Source organism: Excalfactoria chinensis, chromosome Z (assembly GCF_039878825.1).
Source record: "Excalfactoria chinensis isolate bCotChi1 chromosome Z, bCotChi1.hap2, whole genome shotgun sequence".
In the NCBI taxonomy this organism is placed as follows: domain Eukaryota; kingdom Metazoa; phylum Chordata; class Aves; order Galliformes; family Phasianidae; genus Excalfactoria; species Excalfactoria chinensis.
In genome coordinates, this window is record NC_092857.1 from 13,227,374 (window position 1) to 13,249,529 (window position 22,156).

At 44.3% G+C, this 22,156-nt stretch overlaps 2 protein-coding genes across 3 annotated transcripts; one reads left to right on the top strand and one right to left on the bottom strand.

Annotated features, from left to right (window-relative positions):
- The first annotated feature begins 803 nt into the window (after positions 1-803).
- Positions 804-12,219, top strand: NIM1K (NIM1 serine/threonine protein kinase). The gene is made up of 4 exons (XM_072358919.1): positions 804-1,023; positions 1,183-2,351; positions 7,121-7,389; positions 9,365-12,219. The coding sequence occupies exons 2-4, from the start codon at positions 2,060-2,062 to the stop codon at positions 10,112-10,114; spliced, it is 1,311 nt and encodes a 436-aa protein (XP_072215020.1). The 5' UTR covers positions 804-1,023; positions 1,183-2,059; the 3' UTR covers positions 10,115-12,219.
- HMGCS1 (3-hydroxy-3-methylglutaryl-CoA synthase 1) lies at positions 11,724-21,922 on the bottom strand. Of its 2 annotated transcripts, none has more exons than XM_072358917.1 (10): positions 21,804-21,922; positions 18,654-19,111; positions 18,168-18,293; positions 17,491-17,655; positions 16,726-16,894; positions 16,417-16,587; positions 15,630-15,736; positions 15,171-15,296; positions 14,701-14,864; positions 11,724-14,284 (listed from the first exon to the last, which is right to left on the bottom strand). In XM_072358917.1, the coding sequence occupies exons 2-10, from the start codon at positions 19,099-19,101 to the stop codon at positions 14,192-14,194; spliced, it is 1,569 nt and encodes a 522-aa protein (XP_072215018.1). In that variant the 5' UTR covers positions 19,102-19,111; positions 21,804-21,922; the 3' UTR covers positions 11,724-14,191. The 2 variants fall into 2 exon arrangements, with proteins under 2 accessions (XP_072215018.1, XP_072215017.1); XM_072358916.1 differs by lacking the exon at positions 21,804-21,922 and adding an exon at positions 20,151-20,199.
- Positions 21,923-22,156: the final 234 nt, after the last annotated feature.

A 22,156-nucleotide genomic window follows, 5' to 3' on the forward strand; every position in this document is an offset into this window, starting at 1 on the left:
AACAGGCTGACATTTGTGAGGTCTGGTTTCCCTGAGTGCCCCTTTTCAGCTGCTCTCAGTATTCCAGTCACTGCACTCACTACACTAGAGATTTCCAAAGCCTTGCTTTGACAGTGTTGTCTGCTGTTAAAACTGAGCAACATGGTTGATGTTCTTCTAACAATATTTAATGACCTGAAATATGCTTAAAATCATGAAATGGGACAGGTTAAAATAGAAAACAACCATGGGCCAGAATTTGGGCAGTCCTGCAAGGAACTGTTCTTTCCGCATACAGAGAAGGAGAGCAAATACAGAATGTGAGTTTGGGCTCAGGTGGATCTTGCTTGCTTGTTTGCCTTGTGTTTTGCTGAGGATACTCCACATCCGAACTACTTCTGCCCTGGTATAAAAAAATGGAGACAGAGGCAGCACGTGCTGCTCCTCGGGATGGGCTGACGGGTGGATCCCGCAGGCTTTGCTCCGTTTCCACTCAGTCTTTCCGTCACTTACAGTTTAAGGTTTTGGCCAGAGATGGTTGCAAACATGCAGTGTTTGTCAGGGGGCTGACTCTGCTTAGATCCATAGGACACGTAGGACTCTCTTAAAGTTTGGGCAATGTTTACAAGTGGTTTACTTTGAACTTCTTTTCATTCATTGTTTCTCGTGATTTGACGGCATTCCAGATCCGAGATGGATTTGATTATACCGTCCTATTTTCCATCAAAAACAAAACGGCCTTTTCCTGCGCAGCTGTGTGATTCGCCGAGCTCAAACGGGAGTAAAATCTCTGCAGGAGAGCAAGAGGACTTCAAAGGCACAGCACAGAACAGGCGCTCACCGCCTGGCTGCAGCTGCATCAGTGTCCGGGCTGAAGGCACGGCCCGCGGGGCAGCCCGGCGAGCAGAGCAGCGGGATGCTGCCCCTGCGGGGTGTGCTCTGAGCAGGAGCAGCAGCGGTGGTGCCCTCAGCAGCCCCTCCTCTTCCTCTTAGTGGGGTTGCTGGGGTTTAGAGCCCGCTGTCACACCATGTACCGTTTTAATGGTAAGTCATTAGTTATGTATTCAGAGTAAGGACTGCTTTCCACGTGCTGACAAACAAATTGAGTTAAACTGGCAGAACGATGCCTGGTGTGCTGTCTCTAAGTGAAGCGCTCGGCTGTTACATAACGGTTTTAATGACTTTCTTCATCTGCCTGCTTAGGAACACCATGCGTCTGGCAAAAATTTGAGAAGGCTCAAGGCGTTAAAGAAAGCTCATCTAAATAAAGGCGGGTTAAAGTGACATTGCAGTTACTTAATCCTGTATTGTCCTGCCATGTGACTTCAGTGATACTGAGGCGCTGCGTTTCTTTCGGTCGGCGCACAGATTATGCTTTTCCTGTCATCTTCCAGGATCAGTTGCTTTGTTAAAGCAGCAATGGGAAGGAAACGGAGGGACAACAGACTGTTTGCAGCAAGGCTTCGAGGCGGTCACTTCCAAGGCACGCTAACAAGCTCCCAGGCTGAAGAATGAATCAGAGCAAAACCCCGTGCTCAGCTATTGGACTGGTACCAGAATCAGGAGCCACGTTCTTAAGGTTAGCTACTCAAAATGAACTGGAAGCAACTGGGTTTATGCAGAGCAGTTAATCAGCTACTTGTCTGCATTTTCTCTATCAAGTTAGTTTTCAAAGCAGCTAGCTAAAGCCTAAAAATTCGTGTCAAATATTCCGCATTCGTGTCAAATGTACTACATAGAACGTGAGCAACGCACTGTTTTTCTGCATAAAGCTTACTGTTTTACTGCAGAGCCTCTTTTACCTTGCAGACGAGCATCCTGACACACTAAATCTGTCAGTGAGAAATGGACAAAAATAGAATCAAATTCCATCTCCAAATTTGTACAGAACTGCAAAGTGTAGATACAACTTCTGAGGTGAATTCCAAACTACTATTTGGACTTCTTCAGTAAGCAGTTTTGTTGCCGTTTGCACAGTGTCTGTTACGTGCAGGACTGCATATTAACAGATAAATATTTCACTTCATTAAACTCCTTGTTGGGACATTTTGTTCAATGGAGAAGTGATTACCTACAGACTATGACAACAGGATTTGTGAATGGAGGAGGTCTTGGGAAGCACCGCTATGCCAGGTGGAATCGTGAGGACAGTGGAGAAGACTATGGGCGTGAGGAGTGCTGTGGAGAAGATGAAGAGGGCAGGCAGCAGAGGCTGACCCCATTTGAGAAGCTAATGCAGGATATGTCCCACAATGAAAAAGTGGTGAAAGAATTAACCCTGGGAAAGAGAATCGGCTTCTATCGAGTCAGAGGAGAAATAGGAAGTGGGAATTTCTCACAAGTGAAACTTGGAATTCATTCTCTAACCAAAGGTAGGCGCTGCTGTGTGGGTTACCTGGTTTCTGGTCGCCCTAGTTCTGTGTATACACAAATTGACCTCTTTGGTAAGAAAGACGCTACCGAGCCTTCAATACACGTACCAGTTGTTTGTTTGTGACTTTGTTGTTGTGCGAACCTGTAAGCAGGTACAAAGATAAATGCTTATGTTTGGGGTAGCCTCCATCCATGACAGGAAGCCAGAAACACATTTGGGTGGCATGTCTCATGCTGCAAGCTTATGACTGCCCACACTTTGAAGGATAATGCTGCAAACAAACAGTCCACCTGCTGTCTCCCCTGCCCAGCTCACACGTGCTAAACTCCCAGAGCAGCCTAGCTTGGCATGGGCCTTCCACAGCTGGAGGGAGCAAGGCTTCCTTTGTTTAAGGGCTAATTTTAGTGATTTTGGTGAGAAATTTGATGTTGTGTCATGCAGGTGTTTCACTGAGGTAAAAAGCTGGGATGGGGAACACAGGTGTAGGCTGAGCTGATGCAGGAAAACAAGCTTTGGTACAGCCAGATCTGGGTGGAGGGTTGCGCTGGACTGCCAGTTACTTTTCTTTAAGTACAGAAACACGCTGCATATACTGCTTGTATGGAGAGCTACAGAACCCAGGTAACTGCAGCAATCACTTTGGCTACAGGTGTAACTGTGGAGTTGCTCTCATCTATCCTGTTTCTTCTGCTGTCTTTGACCATAACAGAAACTGTGGTTGATTTCCCTTGGGGATGGCTACTTTTCCACGTGTCTTTGTACATCACTTTTTTCAGTTTTTCTCTCTGTCTTTCCTTTATAATCCAACCGATTCTCGTCCTTTTCACCATCTGGAAGGTGAGAAGACTAGATACTCCCAAAGCTTTCACTCTTTGCTATCTGCTGCTATTTTTGCTGACGACCTCCTTCAGCCCACACAGCAGGTCTGGAAGCTCATGTTGAGCCCAGTTATAATGAAGTTTTTGCATCGGTAAGCGCAGGATTGGTGGTATTGTCTGTTCCTGTGCTTTTATTTTTGTTTTATGCTTGTTGTTTCCCCCACCCCCCCAAAAAAAAAAAAAAAAATAAATAAAAAGATGAGGTCTATGTAAGCCTAAGGGGTTTGTTTATCCGGGTTTGTCTTTTCTGCTTCCTTGTTTCAGGAAGGCAGCCCTGTTCTCCTTGGCCCAAAGCAAGTTGCTTCTTTTTCCTTTCAGGGAAAACTGTGTTGTGTTTTCCATTGGAAGAAATTCTGCTCCCGTACTGGGAACAGGAAGAATGCTAATGAGAATGAGCCAGGTGGGGCTTTCACCTGTTAAAGTTCCTTAGGAGACAGGGCTGCTTTAGCACTTGCATAGGGCTGATTGATTGAACACTTTTGGACTTTGGCAAGGACAGTGAATTTGAACAGATTAAATACCAAAACCAGACTTCGGGCATCTGATGGTAAGTTTGCAACTGTTATGAAGAAGGAAGGCTGAGGGGAAAGCAGGAAGCATCATCTTTCTTGATCTTGCTTTTGACTTTGTCTGGCATCATGAAATATGCAGTTGAGGTGGACGATAGGAACAAGTGTGGGTGCGCTTCCCCTACATAAGCACACACACATACACACGCCCTTCAAAAGAGAAGTCTCCTTCTTCCAATAGAAGTTCATGGCTGTGTTGTTAATGAACTGATGTGCCTGCACAATGCTAATGAGTAAAAGTCTCTTTTTGGCAGGGATGTAAAAAAAAAGGCCTTCCTTGTGGCAGGGGAAGGTACACGTACATCATGCATGTACTCATCTCTTCTGTTACTGCTGTAGGTTCTAAGCATTGTCTTTCTGCTGACATTTCCCTCTACTTGAAAAAGGAAACCGTTTCGTTCTTCACCAGGTTCAGTGTGTCCGTAGTGATCAGGTGTGCGCTGTTCTGCAGCCCACATGCTCAGCTGCAGCAGAACACCCAACAAAGATTGGGTGAAAAGGGAAAAAAACAAACCAGTAGCATCAAAGCGGATGAAGAACTCTGCTGCTCTCACAAAGAGAGCCTTGGTTGCTCGGCAGTTGCAGGAAACTCCTTGGTGGTGCGATGTGTACCGGGTTATTTGGACGCACTGCCCCCGCCTGGTTTTGGTTTTATTTCCTTTTGCCATCGTAGCATGTGCTACTTCTTCCTGAAATAATTTCTCAACCATTTCTTCTCTTATTCACTAAGACTTCAGGCTTCTTCTCAAATCTCAACATACGGTCAGTCAAAATACTTCTAATATTTAATTTCAGCATTTCGGTGAGCAAATTTCATGATGAAAATGACTGTTTATAACTGCTGCCAGACAAGGGAAATACAGCATCTAGAAACCAGGCTCTTTTTTTCTCTTTCTTTTCTGAAACAGTTTTGAAAGAAAACAAAGGCCTTTTCTTACGCTGTAGGGCAGCTGGTTTTGTACATCCTGCATACATATACAACTGCAGAAATGCAGATTTTAATGAGCTGGGTCCTGATACACTGTGCTGTGTGAACAAGATCAGGCCTTTCAGTTCTAAACCCTTTTTGTTTGTTTCCTTTCCTCTTTGAAAATGTATTGAAAAAGTAGACAACACAGCAGAGGGATGGGAACAGATGAATTTTAAGGTCCCTTCCAGCCCAGGACATTCTGTGACTCTATTTCTCCTATAAGTTGCTTTTTGTTGTCTTTTGTTTGGGGTTTGTTTGGTTTTTTTGCTTGTTAGAAAATCTAAATGCTTCCAACTTTTATAAATCAAGATGTAACAATGCAATTACATAGCTAAGATTGAAAGGACTGTAGAACTGTTTTCTCTGAACCATCTAAACATCTACCTGTGCAAACCGCCTGTGAGCTAACAGACTTGGTTCAGGGGGTCAATATACTACCAACGTGACAAGGGCTTTGCAGTCTTTCACCCCTAGGTCAGCAGTCAGAGCTCTTCCAGAATCTGCCACGTGCTGTTCCCATTAAACAGCTCATTCCCTTCTGTTTCACCATGCCAGGTGTCTGTACCGTGCAGTAGGTGCAATCATTCCTAACAGCCTCAGCAGCCAGCACGAATCAGGGAAGTCTGCCCTCTCCTCAGTTCAGACTTTGAAAGCAGAAGCAGCTCTCAGAATCTCACTTCCCCAGAGTATCTGCTGCACTGCAGTGGGGGAACCAGTTCGTGTTACTAAGAATTGTAAATATACCAAACTTGGAGTTTTCTTAATCTGTATGGACATAAACACGTATCTATATATCAATAACACTTCAGGTGTATTGAAACACAAAAACTGAGGTAAATAACTGTGTAACAGTACAAATGAAAGCACCTTGAAAGTTTTTCTACCAGACATAAAACTGTGATGACCTCGTCATGCTTCTTTCAAAGTAACAGCTTTTATTTTTTAGTAATTCAACCTCCTCTTCTAGAACATGAAGCTTTTCTTAGAAGTGAAATTATAAGAACGATGAATTGCTAAGACATCTGTGGAAATAGTTTTTTCCCCAAGAATAAACAGTTTTAACTACCACGTTCCAGTTTAATTTTGCTGCCTTAGTAAGTTATACAAAGGCACTGTAAGCCTATTTTAACCAGACTAATCCCTCCAATACCAGCTGTATTCAAGATAAATGCCATGACCTACCAGCTTTCACACAGAACCACAAGAGCAGTTCTCACTGAGCTTTTTGAGCTACCCTGTTGATACGGAGAAGCTGTATGTGTGTATTAGCAATTCAAGGCCCTTAGCTTAGTGTAAATATGCTACAGAAGCAAGCAGAAGTTAACCACAGCTTTGCATTACGAGGACCGTATAAGACTGATCAGCTGTTTCACAGGATCCCTGCAACTTATTCTATGTCACTGTTTTATTTCCTTCCTTGGTATAAAATCTGTGGTGTGAATTCACAGCCCACTGCGGTGCAGACATAAAATTGTACTTTTCCTGTATTCTGTGCAGTACCAAGAGCCACTCATGCATGAACACGTTGGAAAAACTGGCACAGCTATCCTGAGACAGACAAACCTCTGCAACACTGATTTTGGTAACTGAGAATTGGTGGGGATATGGGATACGCCATTAGGCAACATTTCTAAGTTACGTACACGCAAACACATCTGCCATAAGCTTGCAGGGTTATTCTCAAAGTCCTTACACTGCCTCCAATGGAATCCACCTGCTCTGGAACAAACTGCTCAAATTCGACAGCTCCATTAGTCTGTGAGCAATGGGCTGTTGCATGTAATTAATTCACCTGAGCAGCACTGAGCTAGCAACAAAGGCACAGACTTCCTTTCATAAACCTGAGCACACAGCCAGGTTGCAAAGGGGGAAAGGTCTGTGGCACTTTGCAGGAACAGTCTGTATCTTCTGAATGGAGCACAGCTACCGGACTTTGTAATGCTGAGACTCTCATTTGCCCACTTCCTTCTCAACAACAGAGAGCAGGAACGCTAGCTTCCACTCAGACTGGGGACAGATTTCTGTTTTAAAAGCCACCACGTCCAAGTTAGCCACCTAACACAGATAACTGTTGCCATCAGATATGTACTGACATGCTCGACAGCCTAGGAACATGTTACAAGATTTGATTAGCACCTGTAATACTCTGCCAGCCCTTAGCTGTATCAGCAGTGAGTAAGGATGCAGGAGACAGTAAGGAACATGGGTGTGCATGAAAGACGACAGGGCTTAGTAAGCCTCTCTAGCTTATCTTATATTCATCATTATAGTTATATAACTGGGCATTGTACATAAATAGTATTACTGTTTGCACTTGCTGAATTAACATGGAAGAGTATTTTCTTTTCAGAGAAAGTAGCTATTAAGATTTTGGACAAGACAAAACTAGACCAGAAGACTCAACGTTTGCTATCTCGTGAGATATCCAGCATGGAAAAACTCCACCACCCAAATATCATCAGGCTGTACGAAGTGGTGGAGACACTCTCAAAACTGCATCTGGTGATGGAGTATGCAGGAGGTGGGGAACTCTTCACTAAGATCACTACAGAAGGAAAGCTCATAGAAACAGAGTGCAAAATAATCTTCTCCCAGATTGTTTCTGCTGTGAAGCACATGGTAAGTTACTCTTCCATGGGCGCGTTGCTCACCACGTTAGCAGCCTCACCCTGTTAGCTGATTTTGAGGGTGTATCTAGTTCTTCCAATTAGTAAGTTTACTGTTATCAGGATTTCAGGCCCATATCTCTGAAGACTGAAACAGCTTGAGAAATGCTGTCTTAAAGATACCTAAGAGTGCTTTCACATCCATCTGAACTTACTGCCTCTCTCTTGACAAGTTTGGGGAGGAGACTGAATTGAGAGTATGTGGTGAGTGGAGCCATCCATTCAGTGTAGGACTCCTGACCACTTCAAGTTGTTGTATGGATCAGGTAGCAAAGCTTGATTTCACCCCACAGCTACTTCAAAACAGCATCACTCACTCTTCTGCTAGAAGAAAGCAGTCCTGAGGAGTGTTATGTATTGCGGACACCCAGCTTGCTTACTAACAAATGTGGGATACTAGTACATAAGACAGTTAATTCCTGTTCCTTGCTTACGTGATGTCAGTGCTGAGCAAGTGACTTCCTCTTGTCTTCATTTCTGCAACTAGACTTAGAATGATGCATTTCATAAAACCCAAAGCATTCTATAAGGGCATAAAAGAGTAATTAACGACTTCCAGTGCAACCTCCTCTGAACCTTGCTTAGTAAGTACAGCTGCTTAGAACAGCGTTACAAAAGCCATGAGAAGTCTGCTCTGCATTTGACTTAGAACTAGTTGTTTGTTAAGGTTGGCTCAGAGTGCCCTCCGGTGGCTCATACTCTCCTGCCATGTAATGGGCTCTGCCTCCAACAGGCAGGAAGCTGCAAGCAAGGGCATTTCCAGGTCCGACATCTAGAAATGCATTGCTAACAACATATATGAAAAACATACGAACATATTTTGACAGAACAATCGGATGTCTTCAAGTGAATTAGCTTCAACATCTCCACAGGACGAGTATTTAGGATCAACTGGATCTTACAGACTGCATGTATTTCTTATCATTAAATCCAGACCTCCAGGCTCACCAGCCTCTTTACTCATACACACACTCTTCTGCAAAAAATATTTCATTTTTTTATCTATTAAAATCGGGCCACTTATATCTCATCTTACTGTTGTCAGCCCACATGAGGACCAAAGATTCTTGCTTGTTATTGATGACAGGGATTCTCTAATGTCTCCACGTGCACCCTCTTACTTAAATGGTAAGGACAGGGAGTGCTCAAACACTTTCATTCTTCCTAGTCATTTCAAAGATGAAATTAAACCCTTACTTAATCAGCAGAGTTATGCATCTACTCAGCAGAGCACATCTGGTACTTCCATTTCTGAGGTTAAAAAGAAGTTACATGTTGCAGCCTATTTACTTCAGATTTCTAAAGCTAGAAGACAATACTGCATGTCCTACGGGGACATAAACTATCAGCAGGCACAGGTTTGTGATCCTCTTTTCTTGCCAGTTTTAGACATTAGGATATGGATCACAGACCAGGACAGTTGCTACAGTTCTCTTATCTGGTATCACATTCGCTTCATGTTATCAATGAACTAGAAGCTTTCAGTTCATAAGTCTGCATGCTCGGAACAAATGCAAAAATGGCCTTTCATACTTAAAATACATATATATTTGTTACATCAGTACAGAAATGTAGTTGTTTCAAAAGCACGTGCTCTGAATCCTGAAAAAAAAAAAAAATACAAAATACTTAGCATAGGAAGATACAGAGTCACGTAGGATTAGCCATAATGCCATCACATCTGCTTAATACTAGTTCCTTGTTGACAAGACGTTGCTATCCTTCAAAATACATACAATTACATTTCCACACCTACTCAGTCATTTTCTTACCAGCAGAGAATTAAGATGGACTTGCAACCTTTGGTTTCACAGCAAAGATTATTTCTGTGTCTGAGATAATTAATTCCCTTTCCTATGTAGTAATTAATCAGTGATAAGGAGTAGTCACTTAAGCACTTGCTAATACCCTGTGTTCTTCTTCTATAGCATGAGAATAACATCATTCATCGGGACTTGAAGGCAGAAAATGTTTTCTACACCAGTAACACCTGCGTTAAGGTGGGAGACTTCGGATTCAGCACAATCAGTAAAAGAGATGAAACTTTAAATACTTTCTGTGGGTCTCCTCCTTATGCTGCTCCTGAACTCTTCCGAGATGAGAACTACGTTGGCGTTTATGTAGATATCTGGGCACTAGGAATACTGTTATACTTCATGATAACGGGGATCATGCCATTTCGGGCAGATACGGTGGCCAAACTGAAAAAGTGCATTCTGGACGGGACATACAGCTTGCCTCCCTGCCTCTCAGAAGCTTGCCAGAAACTGATAAAAGGAGTCCTTCAGCCAGTACCAACAGAACGATACTCTGTCAAACTCATTATGAACAGTGAGTGGATGCAGGGGATACAGTACCCAAAACCTTTACAGCCGTTTAAACTGGATCCTAAGTATTTATCGGAGATCAATACGCTCAAAGAGGAGGAAATTGAAGTGAAAAATGCTCTGAAAGATCTGGGAATCACAGAAGAACACATTCAGAATAACCGGGGAAGAGATGCACGCAGCTCAATCACAGGTGTCTACAGGATTGTTTTACACAAAGTACAAAAGAAAAGGGCACTTGAATGTGTCCCTATAATGTCCCACCCAGATCCCAAGGAACAAGACATAAATAAAGGAATCAGCTCTTTTAACAGTATAAAGCACACATCCAAGCTGTGTTCTATTTTGTAAACCACACTACAGGCTTTTACTCAGCACACTTAGCAAAGGGTTTTACTCACTTTTCACAGGTTTTGGTGTTGCATTTCTTTTGTAATTTTTAAATAAACCAAATATGCCTCATCTCCTTTGTATTTTTCAGCTCACACTTGAAGTGCTCAAATGCAGAGCTCTAACATACTTGTTTATCCCTTGCTCCAGAAACACGGTGTAACTAATGCAAGAACTCAAGTAAAAAAGTAAGCAATTATCAGTGGAAGTGATCTTTTAATAAAGATCAAATGGTGTTGCATGTGACATGCTTTGGGGATCTCCCAGTACAGCCACGTAACAGTTAACTTCTTGACAAGTTTCACCTTAGCTGGACACCACCATACCACTGCAAACAGGATTTTTGCAGAGAGCTAAGTTTTAAACACAAAAACAGACTGCAAATTCTTAAAAGCATCACAAGCAAACCGAATATGCTAAATCCAACACCAAGAAAAAAACAACTCTAATTACATTTTAATTAAAGAAAGAGCAGTGCTGCAGTTGACCACAGTTCTTGTCACAGTTCAAAGGTAAATTCAGATATGCTACTTGAACCCTGCATGTGTGGTTGCAATTTTTAGCACCTGACTGGCCGGGTAACCAACCATCAATCTCCTGACACTTCCACTACTTGTATGATTCTCAGTCTCTGAACGCTTGAAATAGAGCTGCACTCCAATAAATAAACAGATATAAACACTCTTAAATTCTGCAATTCTTGCTTTAGCACTAGATATCTCTCTGTGCAACATGACTGTTGTCAATACCAAGATCAGGTTACAGGCTGTACTAGCCTTCTGTCATACTACTTCGGCAAGTAGGCTGGTACCAAACTGATTTTGATATTCTTGACCACTGCAAGTTGAAAGTTGGATACCCTGACAATTCCAGTTTTTCTGAGTGTCACCAAGATGTTCCCATGTCCCACCCTATCTTCACCTTCCATCAGGTAATTCATACTTTAGTCAACCAGCCCAAATGCACTAGTGGAAAAGTGCGGTAGCTTTCCTCTGAACAGGCACAACTGAAATGCCTCCACTAAGGCAGAGTCTGAATGATTTTAGTTAAGGCAAGTAAATTAATGAAAGGTTTAGAGAGGTAGTTCTCTCAAATATAAAAGCAGGATGCCTTATCTGTTATGGGGGCAAACTAGATGTTTTGTTGACCTCAAAGTGAGTAATGTAAATAAGCAACAGGACAGCTCTGAAAAACCAGACTCAGCCATGCACAAAGCAAGAACCAATCCCCTCTTTCACAGTTTTTGTGAGAACATAAAACAATACCTTCAAAATACAGTAATGAGATCAGTATTACTTCATAGGCAGTGAATGAATTCCTCCACTATGAACAGATGCCACCTGAAAACATTAAGTTATCTTGGAACAAAGCCTTGAAATAACAATTTTCCACAAGCCTCAGCAACTCTTTCTTTCCATTTTTTTTTTTAATGACATTAAAGACAACAATCCAGGAGGTCCACAAAGACTGTGACCCCAGAACTTCAAGTTTTCGTAAGGCCAGTTTCCTCTTTCTTACCTGTTAAAGAAAAATTGCATCCTGAAAACCCAACAAGTCAGCACTACTCCAGCACGTTTCAAATATCTCAAACTTTATTTTAATAAAGGATCTGCCTCACAGCGAGGCCCCTATGGTTGGTTAACTTTTTGCCAGTAGCAGCTCAATTCTCAGCTTGTCCACTGCCAGCAATGGACTTTTGTTCCATGGCATTTTTACTTTCTGGCGCCAGGACAAGTTTCATGAGGGCAAACTAAACCAAAATACTTGCAAACACTATTTTCATGCATCACTGCTCCATCACTTTCAGCAGAACAAACAGATTATTATCCATCAAATTATAAACATCAATTTTTTATCAAGGCTTGACTGTACAAATACAGCAAGTTACCAAATCCTAGTAAGTGACAGATATTACAAACACTTTGTTACACAAAAAGATTGTGATTTAAACAGATGAATATTTTTTGCTACTGTATGAGATACGTAGCTCTGTAGAATTAGCAAAGAAATAAAGTTCAACAAAACTTCATTCTGTACATTAGCTCAATTAAATATATATTACAAGCATACAAGGCTCATGTCATAGTTTATTTCTAATCTGGGCTTTAAAAAGCTGCCAGAATATAATCCCCATAAGTAATATGTATCTACCACTTGCAAGACAGATAGCTTTTAGCGTGCATGTTTGGGAAAAAAAAGAAAGAAAAGACCCCACTTCTACAACATCCCCAGTAGAGACAAGAACTTCAAAGTTCAATGCCAAATCCAAAGTTAGAAACTGTCTCTTAGAAATGCATTATATAAAGAATAGCAAGAGGCCAGAGTTCCAGGTTCAGGCCATCCAAAATGATCTTTTTTTCAGTTTACCAATTAAAGCAGCTCTAATAATTGAAATAGGTCTAGATAAGCTGGATTGCTGGGCTGAGGTTCAACAAGGCCAAGTGCCGGGTTCGGCACTTTGGCCACAATAACCCCATGCAGCGCTATAGGCTTGGGGCTGAGTGGCTGGATGACTGTGAAGAGGAAAGGGACCTGGGGGTGTTGGTCGATGCTCATCTGAACATGAGCCAACAGTGTGCCCAGGTGACCAAGAAGGTCAACAGCATCCTAGCCTGCATTAGAAATAGTGTGGCCAGCAGGAGCAGGGGGGTAATCATCCCTCTATACTCAGCACTGGTGAGGCTGCACCTCAAGTACTGTGTTCAGTTTTGGGCCCCTCAATACAAGAAAGACACTGAGGCCCTGGAACATGCCCAGAGAATGGCAATGAAACTGGTGAGGGGTCTGGAGCACAAATCTCATGAAGAGTGCCTGAGGGAGTTGGGATTCTTTAGGCTGGAGAGGGCTCGGGGGAAACCTCACTGCACTCTACAACTCCTTGAAGGGAGGCTGTAATGAGGAGGGGTTAGGCCTCTTCTCCCAGGCAACAAATAGAACCCAAAGAAATGGCCACAAGTTGTACCAGAGGAGGTTTAGATTAGATATAAGGAAGTCAGGGAGTGGTGAGGTGCTGGAAGGCCTGCCCAGGGAGGCGGCAGAGTCACCATCCCTGGCAGTATTCAGGAGGTGTCTAGATGAGGAGCTACAGGATCTGGTTTGGTAGCTTGTGGTAGCAATGGTGATGGGAGGATGGTTGGACTCGGTGACCCTGTAGGTCCTTTCCAACCTTGTGATTGATTCTGTGAGTTTTGTTTTAAAAGTCTGCTTCCTTAAATGTTTCTGTTACAGTTTGATAATCCTGAAAAAGTGCCATATCAGTTCAAGAAATTTACCCTTTCTTACGACGAACAACTGCCTGTCTCCCTTGCAATTCCTTTTTCCCTGCAGGCTTCTGTGATTTGTAATGCAGGCACAAAACACACAAAAAGGACAGCAGGTGGAATTACCAAATAACTAACATAGTCAGTTACAGAGTTTCTTGAGGGTGAAACTATCAGCCTTGTAGTTCTTGAATGAGTCGTTCATATGGGGGAAGAGTGATTTCATTCCAGTAATGTTATTTGGTTCTACACCTTTTCCAAAGCAATGGTGTGAGGAGAGGTAGACTGGGAGAAGAAAGGGAAGGTGATAAAGGGAGAGAGAAGTGCAGTATTCAGAAGACTGACTAGTTACTGTCAAGGCACTGAGAACCCTAACATTAAAAGCTCAGACTTTTGCAAGTACAAGTAGAACTTAACAGTGTAGGTTTCAAGTCATTTGACATGGGAAAAGCAAGCAGAAGATCCATTCTTTTCTATGTACAAAGACCTTGTAATAGACTACAACTACTACTCAGCAATTAAAAAATTCAGACACATTAAGGAACCCACAAAGCCCCTAGCAAGTCGCTCTATCCCCAGTATATTAATGATTTTAGTGTTCTGAAAATACTATAAATATCAGCACACGGTATTACAACAAATCCTTTCAAGGCGTTTAAACAGTTTTGTCATACTCCAATTAAGTACTACTGTATAATGAAACTCCAGTACTACTGTCATCTTTTCACTCTTTCATCCTACCCTCACACCTTTTTCCATTTCCCACCTCACAGAGGTATTAATGCTCCCCATTGGAAATGGCAACAGTAACGCCTTCAGACTCTGTTGTTGCAGGGATTCTTGGCACTTTCTTAGCAGGGCTTGGGATGTGCTAAGAGGAAGGGAAAAAAAGCATTAAATACAGTTTTCTAGTTCACACACATTCACACTTCATGGCTAGTCCAACTTCCAAAAAACATTCACATTCACGCTATGTGGATGGCTTGGTCTTAAGTCATTCAAATCAGTCATGGCTCATGCAAATGAGTGTGTGAAAACAGTCTGTTTCTTCTTGTTCCACTCTTGAGCAGTTTCATTCATACACGTTAGGATGAAATGTGCTTTTTAAAATCCCATGTCTTTTTTTTTTTAAAAAACATTTCTGGTTTCCATGTTCCATATTTTAACAAAGTGTCTGAAAGAACTTTTAAAACCCCTTCCTCTTTTAACATATGTACACATGCCGTGACAAACATATAAACCGTTCAATCATTTATATCAAACGTTAAAAGAGCGCTCAGTGTTCACCTCATGAACAATGCCTGGATGGACAACTTCAACTCCTGCCTCCAGGGGTCCATCACCCATAACTGGGCGCCGTGCATATGTTCTTCTGTGTTTTTCATCCACACGCACAAGATACCATGTCCCCTCAAAGAGATCTTCTACTGAACACTGTGGAATATAGTTGGCTGTAAACAAAGCAAAGAAAAGCCCATGATGTACTGTCAGCTGATTCCTGTCGAGTGCTTTATTAAACAGAGGCCATCAGGTGTTGCAGTTTGAAGTGAAAAGACAGGAGAACCAAGTCTGCATTTTCACTGCAGCCTCATCAGGCCAATAAACTACTGAAAACATCTCTACAAGGTATACAGGTGAAGAAAAAGTTGGACATCCACTTCATTCTACACCCAAAACATTTAATTATAGCCATGCAAATGCTGTACTAAGCATTTTGCTGTAGGATTACTAACATTTTATATTTATGAAGCTCTTACCCAAGTGATGTGTCTCCTGTCTAATCTTCATGTTTTCAGCAAAGACATCAGGTGCAATGCATTTTCTTGAGTCAAGTCTTGCTTTAAGATCAGAAAGGCTGGCAGTTATTTTGTCCAGTGCAGAACCTATAAAATAAACCTATAATGTAGGGCAGCACGGGTGCTAAGCACTGCACATTATCACATTAGCATTGCATGACTATTAAGATATTCTGCATTATAGAAGTCGAACTTCTGGTTAGTTACAAAAATTCCTGATGACTTGAACAAAACCCTTGTAGCATCTGAAAATGCTATTTGCTTAAGAAGATACTTTAAAGGTGATCTTGCTCTAGGGCACATTCTATGTTACTGTCATTAAGCGCTGCTCAACAGGTTTACTTAGCTGGTAGGTAAATACAACAAAGCAGTCAGAGGTAAGCTATGCAGAGGAGTTAATTTACATCTCCTTTCTCTTACCAGGAGTGGCATCCTGTGTAACTCTGATGGAATACAGTGTAGCAGCAAAACCAGAGCCGTATGAGAACACACTAATTCTTTGTCCTGCAAGGTGCTCCGGAGGGTACCTGTAAATCAAGTAAAAGTTGGTTAAAGTGAGAGTAAGACCAAGTTTTTAAAATAACCAGCTGACTTAGAAAAGGCAGCCAGCAGATTGTATCCACTACAATACCAAATTCAGGGTATTCACATGAGTGAATGAAAGAGGATTTCAACATGATTGTTTCCAAATCTGCCTAAGCAAAAAGAGCAAATAAATGCTCAGAACGTGATTATCTAGAAGGCAACTGATTTTTGTTTGCAAGTGATGAACACTCTAGAAGGAACCATCACATCTTGGAATGCAAACAAAAAGAGGATACAAGATTGTTGGTTTAGAAATAATGTATACATGTATATTTCAGATATTAAAAAAAATTAAACCAACAAAAAGCCCTGACATGGTACTGGGCTGTTTGGAGCAGTGTAAGAAGAAAGGCTAGGGAAAAGGTATGCCACATTACAATACAAGATCCTGCCTTGAAAAGAGGTAAGCAGTGCTTTTGATCAGCTTCAGGGACAGAAATTCTGACTATACTTATCGCTTGAACTAATTATCTTTGCAGAATAATTCTGTAACATAGTTTTACTAATTAAGGCAGTCTAATAGGAAAACACTTGCTACATGGTACTTTTACAGAGGGTTTTCCAAAATGAAAATGCTCACATACTGAAAGCTATGACTCTAATTTTCCAATTTTATGCTTACTGGGCTAGAAGAGAAGCAAGGCAACCGTAGACTGAAGGCGTGTACATGTTTCCATTCTGATTGGACACAAGTAAGGAAGCTTTGGTTTTCTGATTGAAGAGCTCTGCACTAGCTTTCATAAAAGCTTTTTCCACATCCCTGTCAAAATATGTATCTTCAAGCTTTACATCCCTATTTGGAGGGAAAAAAAAAAGAGAGAAAAAGAAGTGGTCAGAAACCATTATTAAAACAAACAGGAAGAAGGAAAAACATTTCTGATGTTTAACAAATTAATACCATCTGAATAAAGAAGACAGCAGCCATTCTCACCTGAAAGCTTCCAGACCACTGAAAACACCATTTGATGTTTCTGCATTCTGGTCACTGAGAAAGTCATTCAGCAACAGTCTTGCCACAGACTTCTGTACCAGTTTACAGTAGGGAGAATGAAAGATCATGAATCCAAAGTCATTCAAGGTGAAACGTCTGTCTGTCCCCTCTGGAAGTGGCAGGAAATTTGTATTACAAATTATTTTTTGTATTCAACTATTAAAATAAAATAGTTGGATGACATAATTCAGTCATCTCCATATGTTAACATACAAAAGGCAAAGGTCTAACTCCTGCTGTCAGGCTCACTTAAAACACTGCCATAACTTCTGTTTAAAATTCTAATTCCTACTGATCTCATGCACCAACATTTGCCCTTTTAGAAGAAATATAAGCATTACAGAAACTCAGTATTTCCACCCAGCATTTTGAAAATAAGAAATACTCTGCTTCATCTGTCTAATCCCAAGCCTGTGCTTCTTAGTATGGGTGAAGCAACTACTAAACACACTTGAATAAAAACAATAAATATAATTAATATTTAAATATTAACATAATAAATTTTAAGAGGATTAGATAAAACAACATGCTCTTAAGCAAGTATTACAACAAGAAAAGTCTACCAAGTCCTCAAGCATAATAATTTCTTAAGCATGCATTTTAACCATTGAAGAACACACAAACAGGGGACTCTATACTAGTCAGACAGAACAACTTGAAAACCTTGTCTATGTAAGTGCAATAACGGCTTAAGAGGCGACATACCTTTTTGCCACTGGGCATGGATTTTATTGCGATATACACTATAGCAGCGGTCTAATGCACTGAGGTAGCACTGTATAGACAGTTTGCCATCAACTACAGGATATTCAGAGACCATATCTGGTTTATAGAAGTCATAAGCATGTTGCATGTGGGTTCCACGCAATCCTAATGGAGAAAATAAAGCCAAAAGTTACTTGATTAACCGTTGATTCACCTTGAATACATACTTTAACAAATATGGAAAACAAGTAAAGTCTGGCACTAAATAAACAGGTTTCCTTAGGACTCCAGGCCCTTCTAGGTAATATTTCAGAATTTCTCAGATTTCAGATGCCTGCTACTCAAGCACAGTACAATTGAGTGTAACAAATAACAAATCATTTACTCTTGAAAATAGGGTGCCCTGTTATTCAGCTTTAACCCATTCTTTATCAGTTTTAATTGGAGAATGCCCAAGTTAAAAAACAGACAGAAGCACCTTTAATAGGTTCTTGCTGCTTCTTACGTTAGGACTTGGCCAAGTAAGCAAAACCAAGAGGAGACAAAAGTGCAGCTTCTGACATTAATGGAGGTTAACTAGCCCTCAAACACCCCAGAAAAATAAAAAAACAACAGGACACGCTTTAGAATGAATCTGGAATCTGGTGGAAAAGTGCTTATCTTCTCATAGGACTAACCTCTCTCAAAAATTAAAGGAGCATTTGGACCAACTAGCATAGCAACAGCACCAGCTCCACCTGTTGGCCTGGCATTTCCAGTGGCATACACAGCAATGTCCCCAGCAACAACAAGTGCATAACGTCCTGTAAAAACACAAATAACAATAAGGCACAAATCAGTATTTTAACAGCCAACAGTGATTTCCAGCCCCTGGTTATAAAGGATATGGATTAAGGCTCTCTTCAATCCCTCCCTCCCTTACACTTTACAGGCAGAAAAAGCGAAGGAAAATTTAGTGGAAAAGATGATTATCTGGTGATTATCCATGTTGTTATCTCTTGTATGTAATTAATTAGTGGCAAACATCCAGAGCATTTAAGACTGGAAGAATTACAATAGTTTGCCCTCTGGGTTTTATACAATTAAGCACAGAGCTGTACCTATAGGCAGACTAATCAGTGGTAGAGAATGATGTAACTTCAAAGAAAATACCCTGAACTTACCATCCCAAGAACTGGATTCAATCCAGTTAATAGCATTAAAGAGAGCAGCAGTGCCTCCATAGCACGCATTGGTTGTGTCAATTCCTTCTACATCTGTATTACCAGATTCTTCAAACAGCTGCATCAGGACAGTCTTCACCGATTTTGATTTATCAATTATCGTCTCCGTTCCAACTTCCAGTCTCCCAATGCAGTCATAGGAAAGGTTATTCCTCTCCATAAGCTTCTGAACCACAGTCAAACAGAGGGAATTGATATCCTCTCGGTCAGAGCAGAAGCCCATCTTTGACTGACCTAACCCAATAGTGTATTTGCCTGCATCCACGCCATCATACTTCTCCAGCTCTGTCTGGTCGACATACTGAGAGGGAAAATAGATTTCCAGAGCAACAATGCCCACATCTTTGGGCCAGCAGGATTCAGTGTTCACTGGAAGAGACCCCGGCATCGTGGCAGATCTACAAGCAAAGAAGAAACAGAATAAGAGCTCATTTACCCACATCCATCACCAGCAACATACTTCATACACTGCATCATTTCACAGGTTAACTGAGAAGGTAACGACAAAGTTTTAGACTTGTGGTCTGATCATACTGTAAACATCACTGTAAATTTTACAACACTTACACATTATAAAGCGCTTTCTTTAAAATCAAGAATAAAATTCCAGCAGTAGAGCTGGATGTTCTCTGCCACCCTCATTTCATGGCAGTGAAATACACGATGGAAGCGTTTGAGACACACCAGTCTGCACACACACTGTTCTATTCCTGCACACAGGTCTCGGTTTCACACAGAAAAGCTACATTGGATTTTTATTATTATTATTATTATTAAGCGTTGCTGACGGAGAACGAGCACATGCAGGAGCCCCGACGCTTCCAGATGGCCTTTATTTTCACGCCGATCGATCCTCTTTGCTCACGGGCCGCCGAGTTTTGCTTTTGTTTTCCCAGCGCCGCCCGGCAGTGCGGAGCGCCGCAGCCGCCAGGCCCCACCGGCGGTGACACCGCGCAGCGCCCTGCCCCGCGGGCACGGAGCCGCTCACCGGCCGGTACCGCCGGGCCTCGCCACGTCCCCACAACGCGACAGATGAGCGCGGCGACTGTCCCGCTGCCCTCACCGCGCTCCTTCCAGCGCCGCGCTCAGCCCGTAACGGAACGCGGCCCGTCTCTCTACGCAGACACGGCCGCACACGCCGCGCACCACGAGCGGCGCAGGCAAAGCGCGCAGCCAGCGCTGTGGGGGCTCTCCGCCCGGCGCCGTTCACAGCCCGTCCGCCCGGGCGCCGCGCCGACCCCGCGCTCTCAAGGTTACCGGGACCCGGCCGCGGGCTGAGGCCGCCGCCAGACGGAGGGAGCCGCACCCGCCCGTTCCGCTCCTCCCGAGCCGGGTCGTGCCCCACGGCGCCGCGCCCCGCTCCGCTCCGCCCCGCTCCGCTCCGCTCCCCTCCCCCGGCCGGTCGGTGCCCGCGGAGCGGCACGGCCCGGTACCTACAAGCTGCGGAAGCCCATGGCCGGCTGCCAGCTCGGGCGCATGCGCGGCTCCTTCCAGCTGGAGATGTGCGCAGGCGCGGAGCTCCGGCCGCGCGCTCCCCGTGAAGTGCCGGGAGCGCGCCGCACGGGCACGGCGGCGGCACCTGGGGGCCGGCGTTAAGGGCGGGGCCGCACGCGGCTGTCGGCCGCCGTCCCGGCTGCGGTCGGAAGATGCGCCGCTCGGGAGGCGCGGGGCGGGTACACGCCGCGTACGGCGAACGGACCTGCGGGGGCGGTGCAACCCCATCCCGTCAGCGGGGCCCAAGGATGCTCAGGGGCAGCCCGGCACCGCTCGCTGCGCCGAGCCGTCGGGAGGTCGGATTTATCGGGTACACCGCAGCCGGAGAGCTGAATGGCTGCTGTTCGCACGGACGGCCGTCTCCAGTGCCTGCTCCCAGCGCACGCATCGGCGCCGTGAATAAACACCGCAGACACCAAGTCTGTGCTGCCACCAGCCGGGTCCGCAGAGCCAGCAGGAGCCCGTGTGCTTCTGTGCTCCCTTCCAGCCGGATGGGAGCTCCTCAGACCAGCATCCAGCTGCCTGACCACCTCAGGGCTCACCCCAGGTCACAACGTGCCACCGCCCCAAAGCCTCTCGAGCATGATGGCAGCAGGCATCGCCACCCGCCCAGGCAGCCTGCGTGGGGTCCGGCCACCTCACAGCACAGAACGGATCCCCACACCCAGCACGACCTCCCCAGCAGCTCTGCATCGCTCCCATCCTGCCCGAGGTTCCCAGGGAGATCTTAACTGAAATTATGTGGACAGAGAATGGACCGGACACGTCACAGCCGTACAACAGAGGCTGTGAATCAAGCACACCTTTCTCACAAGAGTTCAATATACCAGATGAGTTTACATCACTGGTGGGGGCTGAAGGCGACACCGCCCCGTGCTTGCTCTGAGCAGACACTGGAGACGAGAAGCATCATTTAAGCCCATATAGTTTCTGCAGCTCTCTCATCCAAAGGCTTTCTGCAGAAGGCTAATGCCGTGCTGTCCTTACACCACCAAACACACCCGACAAAGCAAAGGCAGGGCTACCAGCGGGCACCGCAGTGTAAAAGCTTTGCAGGCTTGCTCTGACTGTGCAAGGAAGTGGGGCACAGACACCTTCAGCAAGGCGGTGCTGTTGAGAAGATAGATGCACTCCGTCTAAGACAGACAGCTTTTTGTCCTCACGGACAAGCCTCACACAAAATCTGAGCCAACGATGTTTAGTGGAAGTTGAAAAGTACCTCAAAGAACCATTAAAAAAATAAAATCTCAGATATTTTAGTATAAAGAAGTAACAAGGCTGGTTTTGGTTTGTTTCGCATCCCATTACGGTTACGAAGGAAGCGAGCAGCACGAAAAGACACAACTTTCTGCTGGTGTACCCAGACACAGAAATACATTTTCCTAGTGGCTTTATTAGTAACATTTTCTCTACAATTTGCTGGTAGCATTTCCTACCAGCTTTTTAAAAGGCAGAAACCCCAAACGCAAGCCTGCTCCCCATCAGCCCCGCACCTGGCATCCCCTCCTCTCCCCCGCCCCGGACGCGCTGCAGCCGGCGTACAGCGCCTGTCCCACACGCGGTGACCCCCGCCCGGCCCCGCGGAGCTGCTCTCACCTGCACAAAGCGACGGCTCGGCTCCGGCTGGGCGCGCTCACACAAGCACACACGACAGGAGAAGCGGACACGGGCGGCCGGCACGCGGCGCCTTTAAACCGCCCCGCCACCCGGGCTCCCGCCCGCGCCCTGAGCGGCAGCTCTCCCGACCAATCATAGTTGTCGCCGCACAGGTCCCGCCCTCCGGCCGGCCGGCGACCGTGGGAGAAGGCGGGGGGGATGGTGTGAGAAAGTGACGCGGCGTGGCCAGAGGGCGGCGCGCCAATGAGAACGCGGCAGAGGCGGCAGGCGCTCAATGGGAGCCGAGCGCAGTGCGCGGGCAGCCAATGGGAGCGCGCTGCCGACCGCGGGTG

Bases quoted from the DNA above. Each gene is read 5' to 3' on its own strand.
- HMGCS1 (XM_072358916.1), bottom strand. From the start codon at position 20,191: ATGCGCCCGAGCTGGCAGCCGGCCATGGGCTTCCGCAGCTT. The intron at 18,294-18,653 runs GTAAGTTCAGGG...GTGTTTTTACAG, and splicing joins TGAATCCAGTTCTTGGGATG to GACGTTATGCACTTGTTGTT. The intron at 15,297-15,629 runs GTAAGAGAAAGG...TTTATTTTATAG, and splicing joins TACACAGGATGCCACTCCTG to GTTCTGCACTGGACAAAATA.
- NIM1K (XM_072358919.1), top strand. From the start codon at position 2,060: ATGACAACAGGATTTGTGAATGGAGGAGGTCTTGGGAAGCACCGCTAT. The intron at 2,352-7,120 runs GTAGGCGCTGCT...TTTTCTTTTCAG, and splicing joins AATTCATTCTCTAACCAAAG to AGAAAGTAGCTATTAAGATT. The intron at 7,390-9,364 runs GTAAGTTACTCT...CTTCTTCTATAG, and splicing joins TTTCTGCTGTGAAGCACATG to CATGAGAATAACATCATTCA.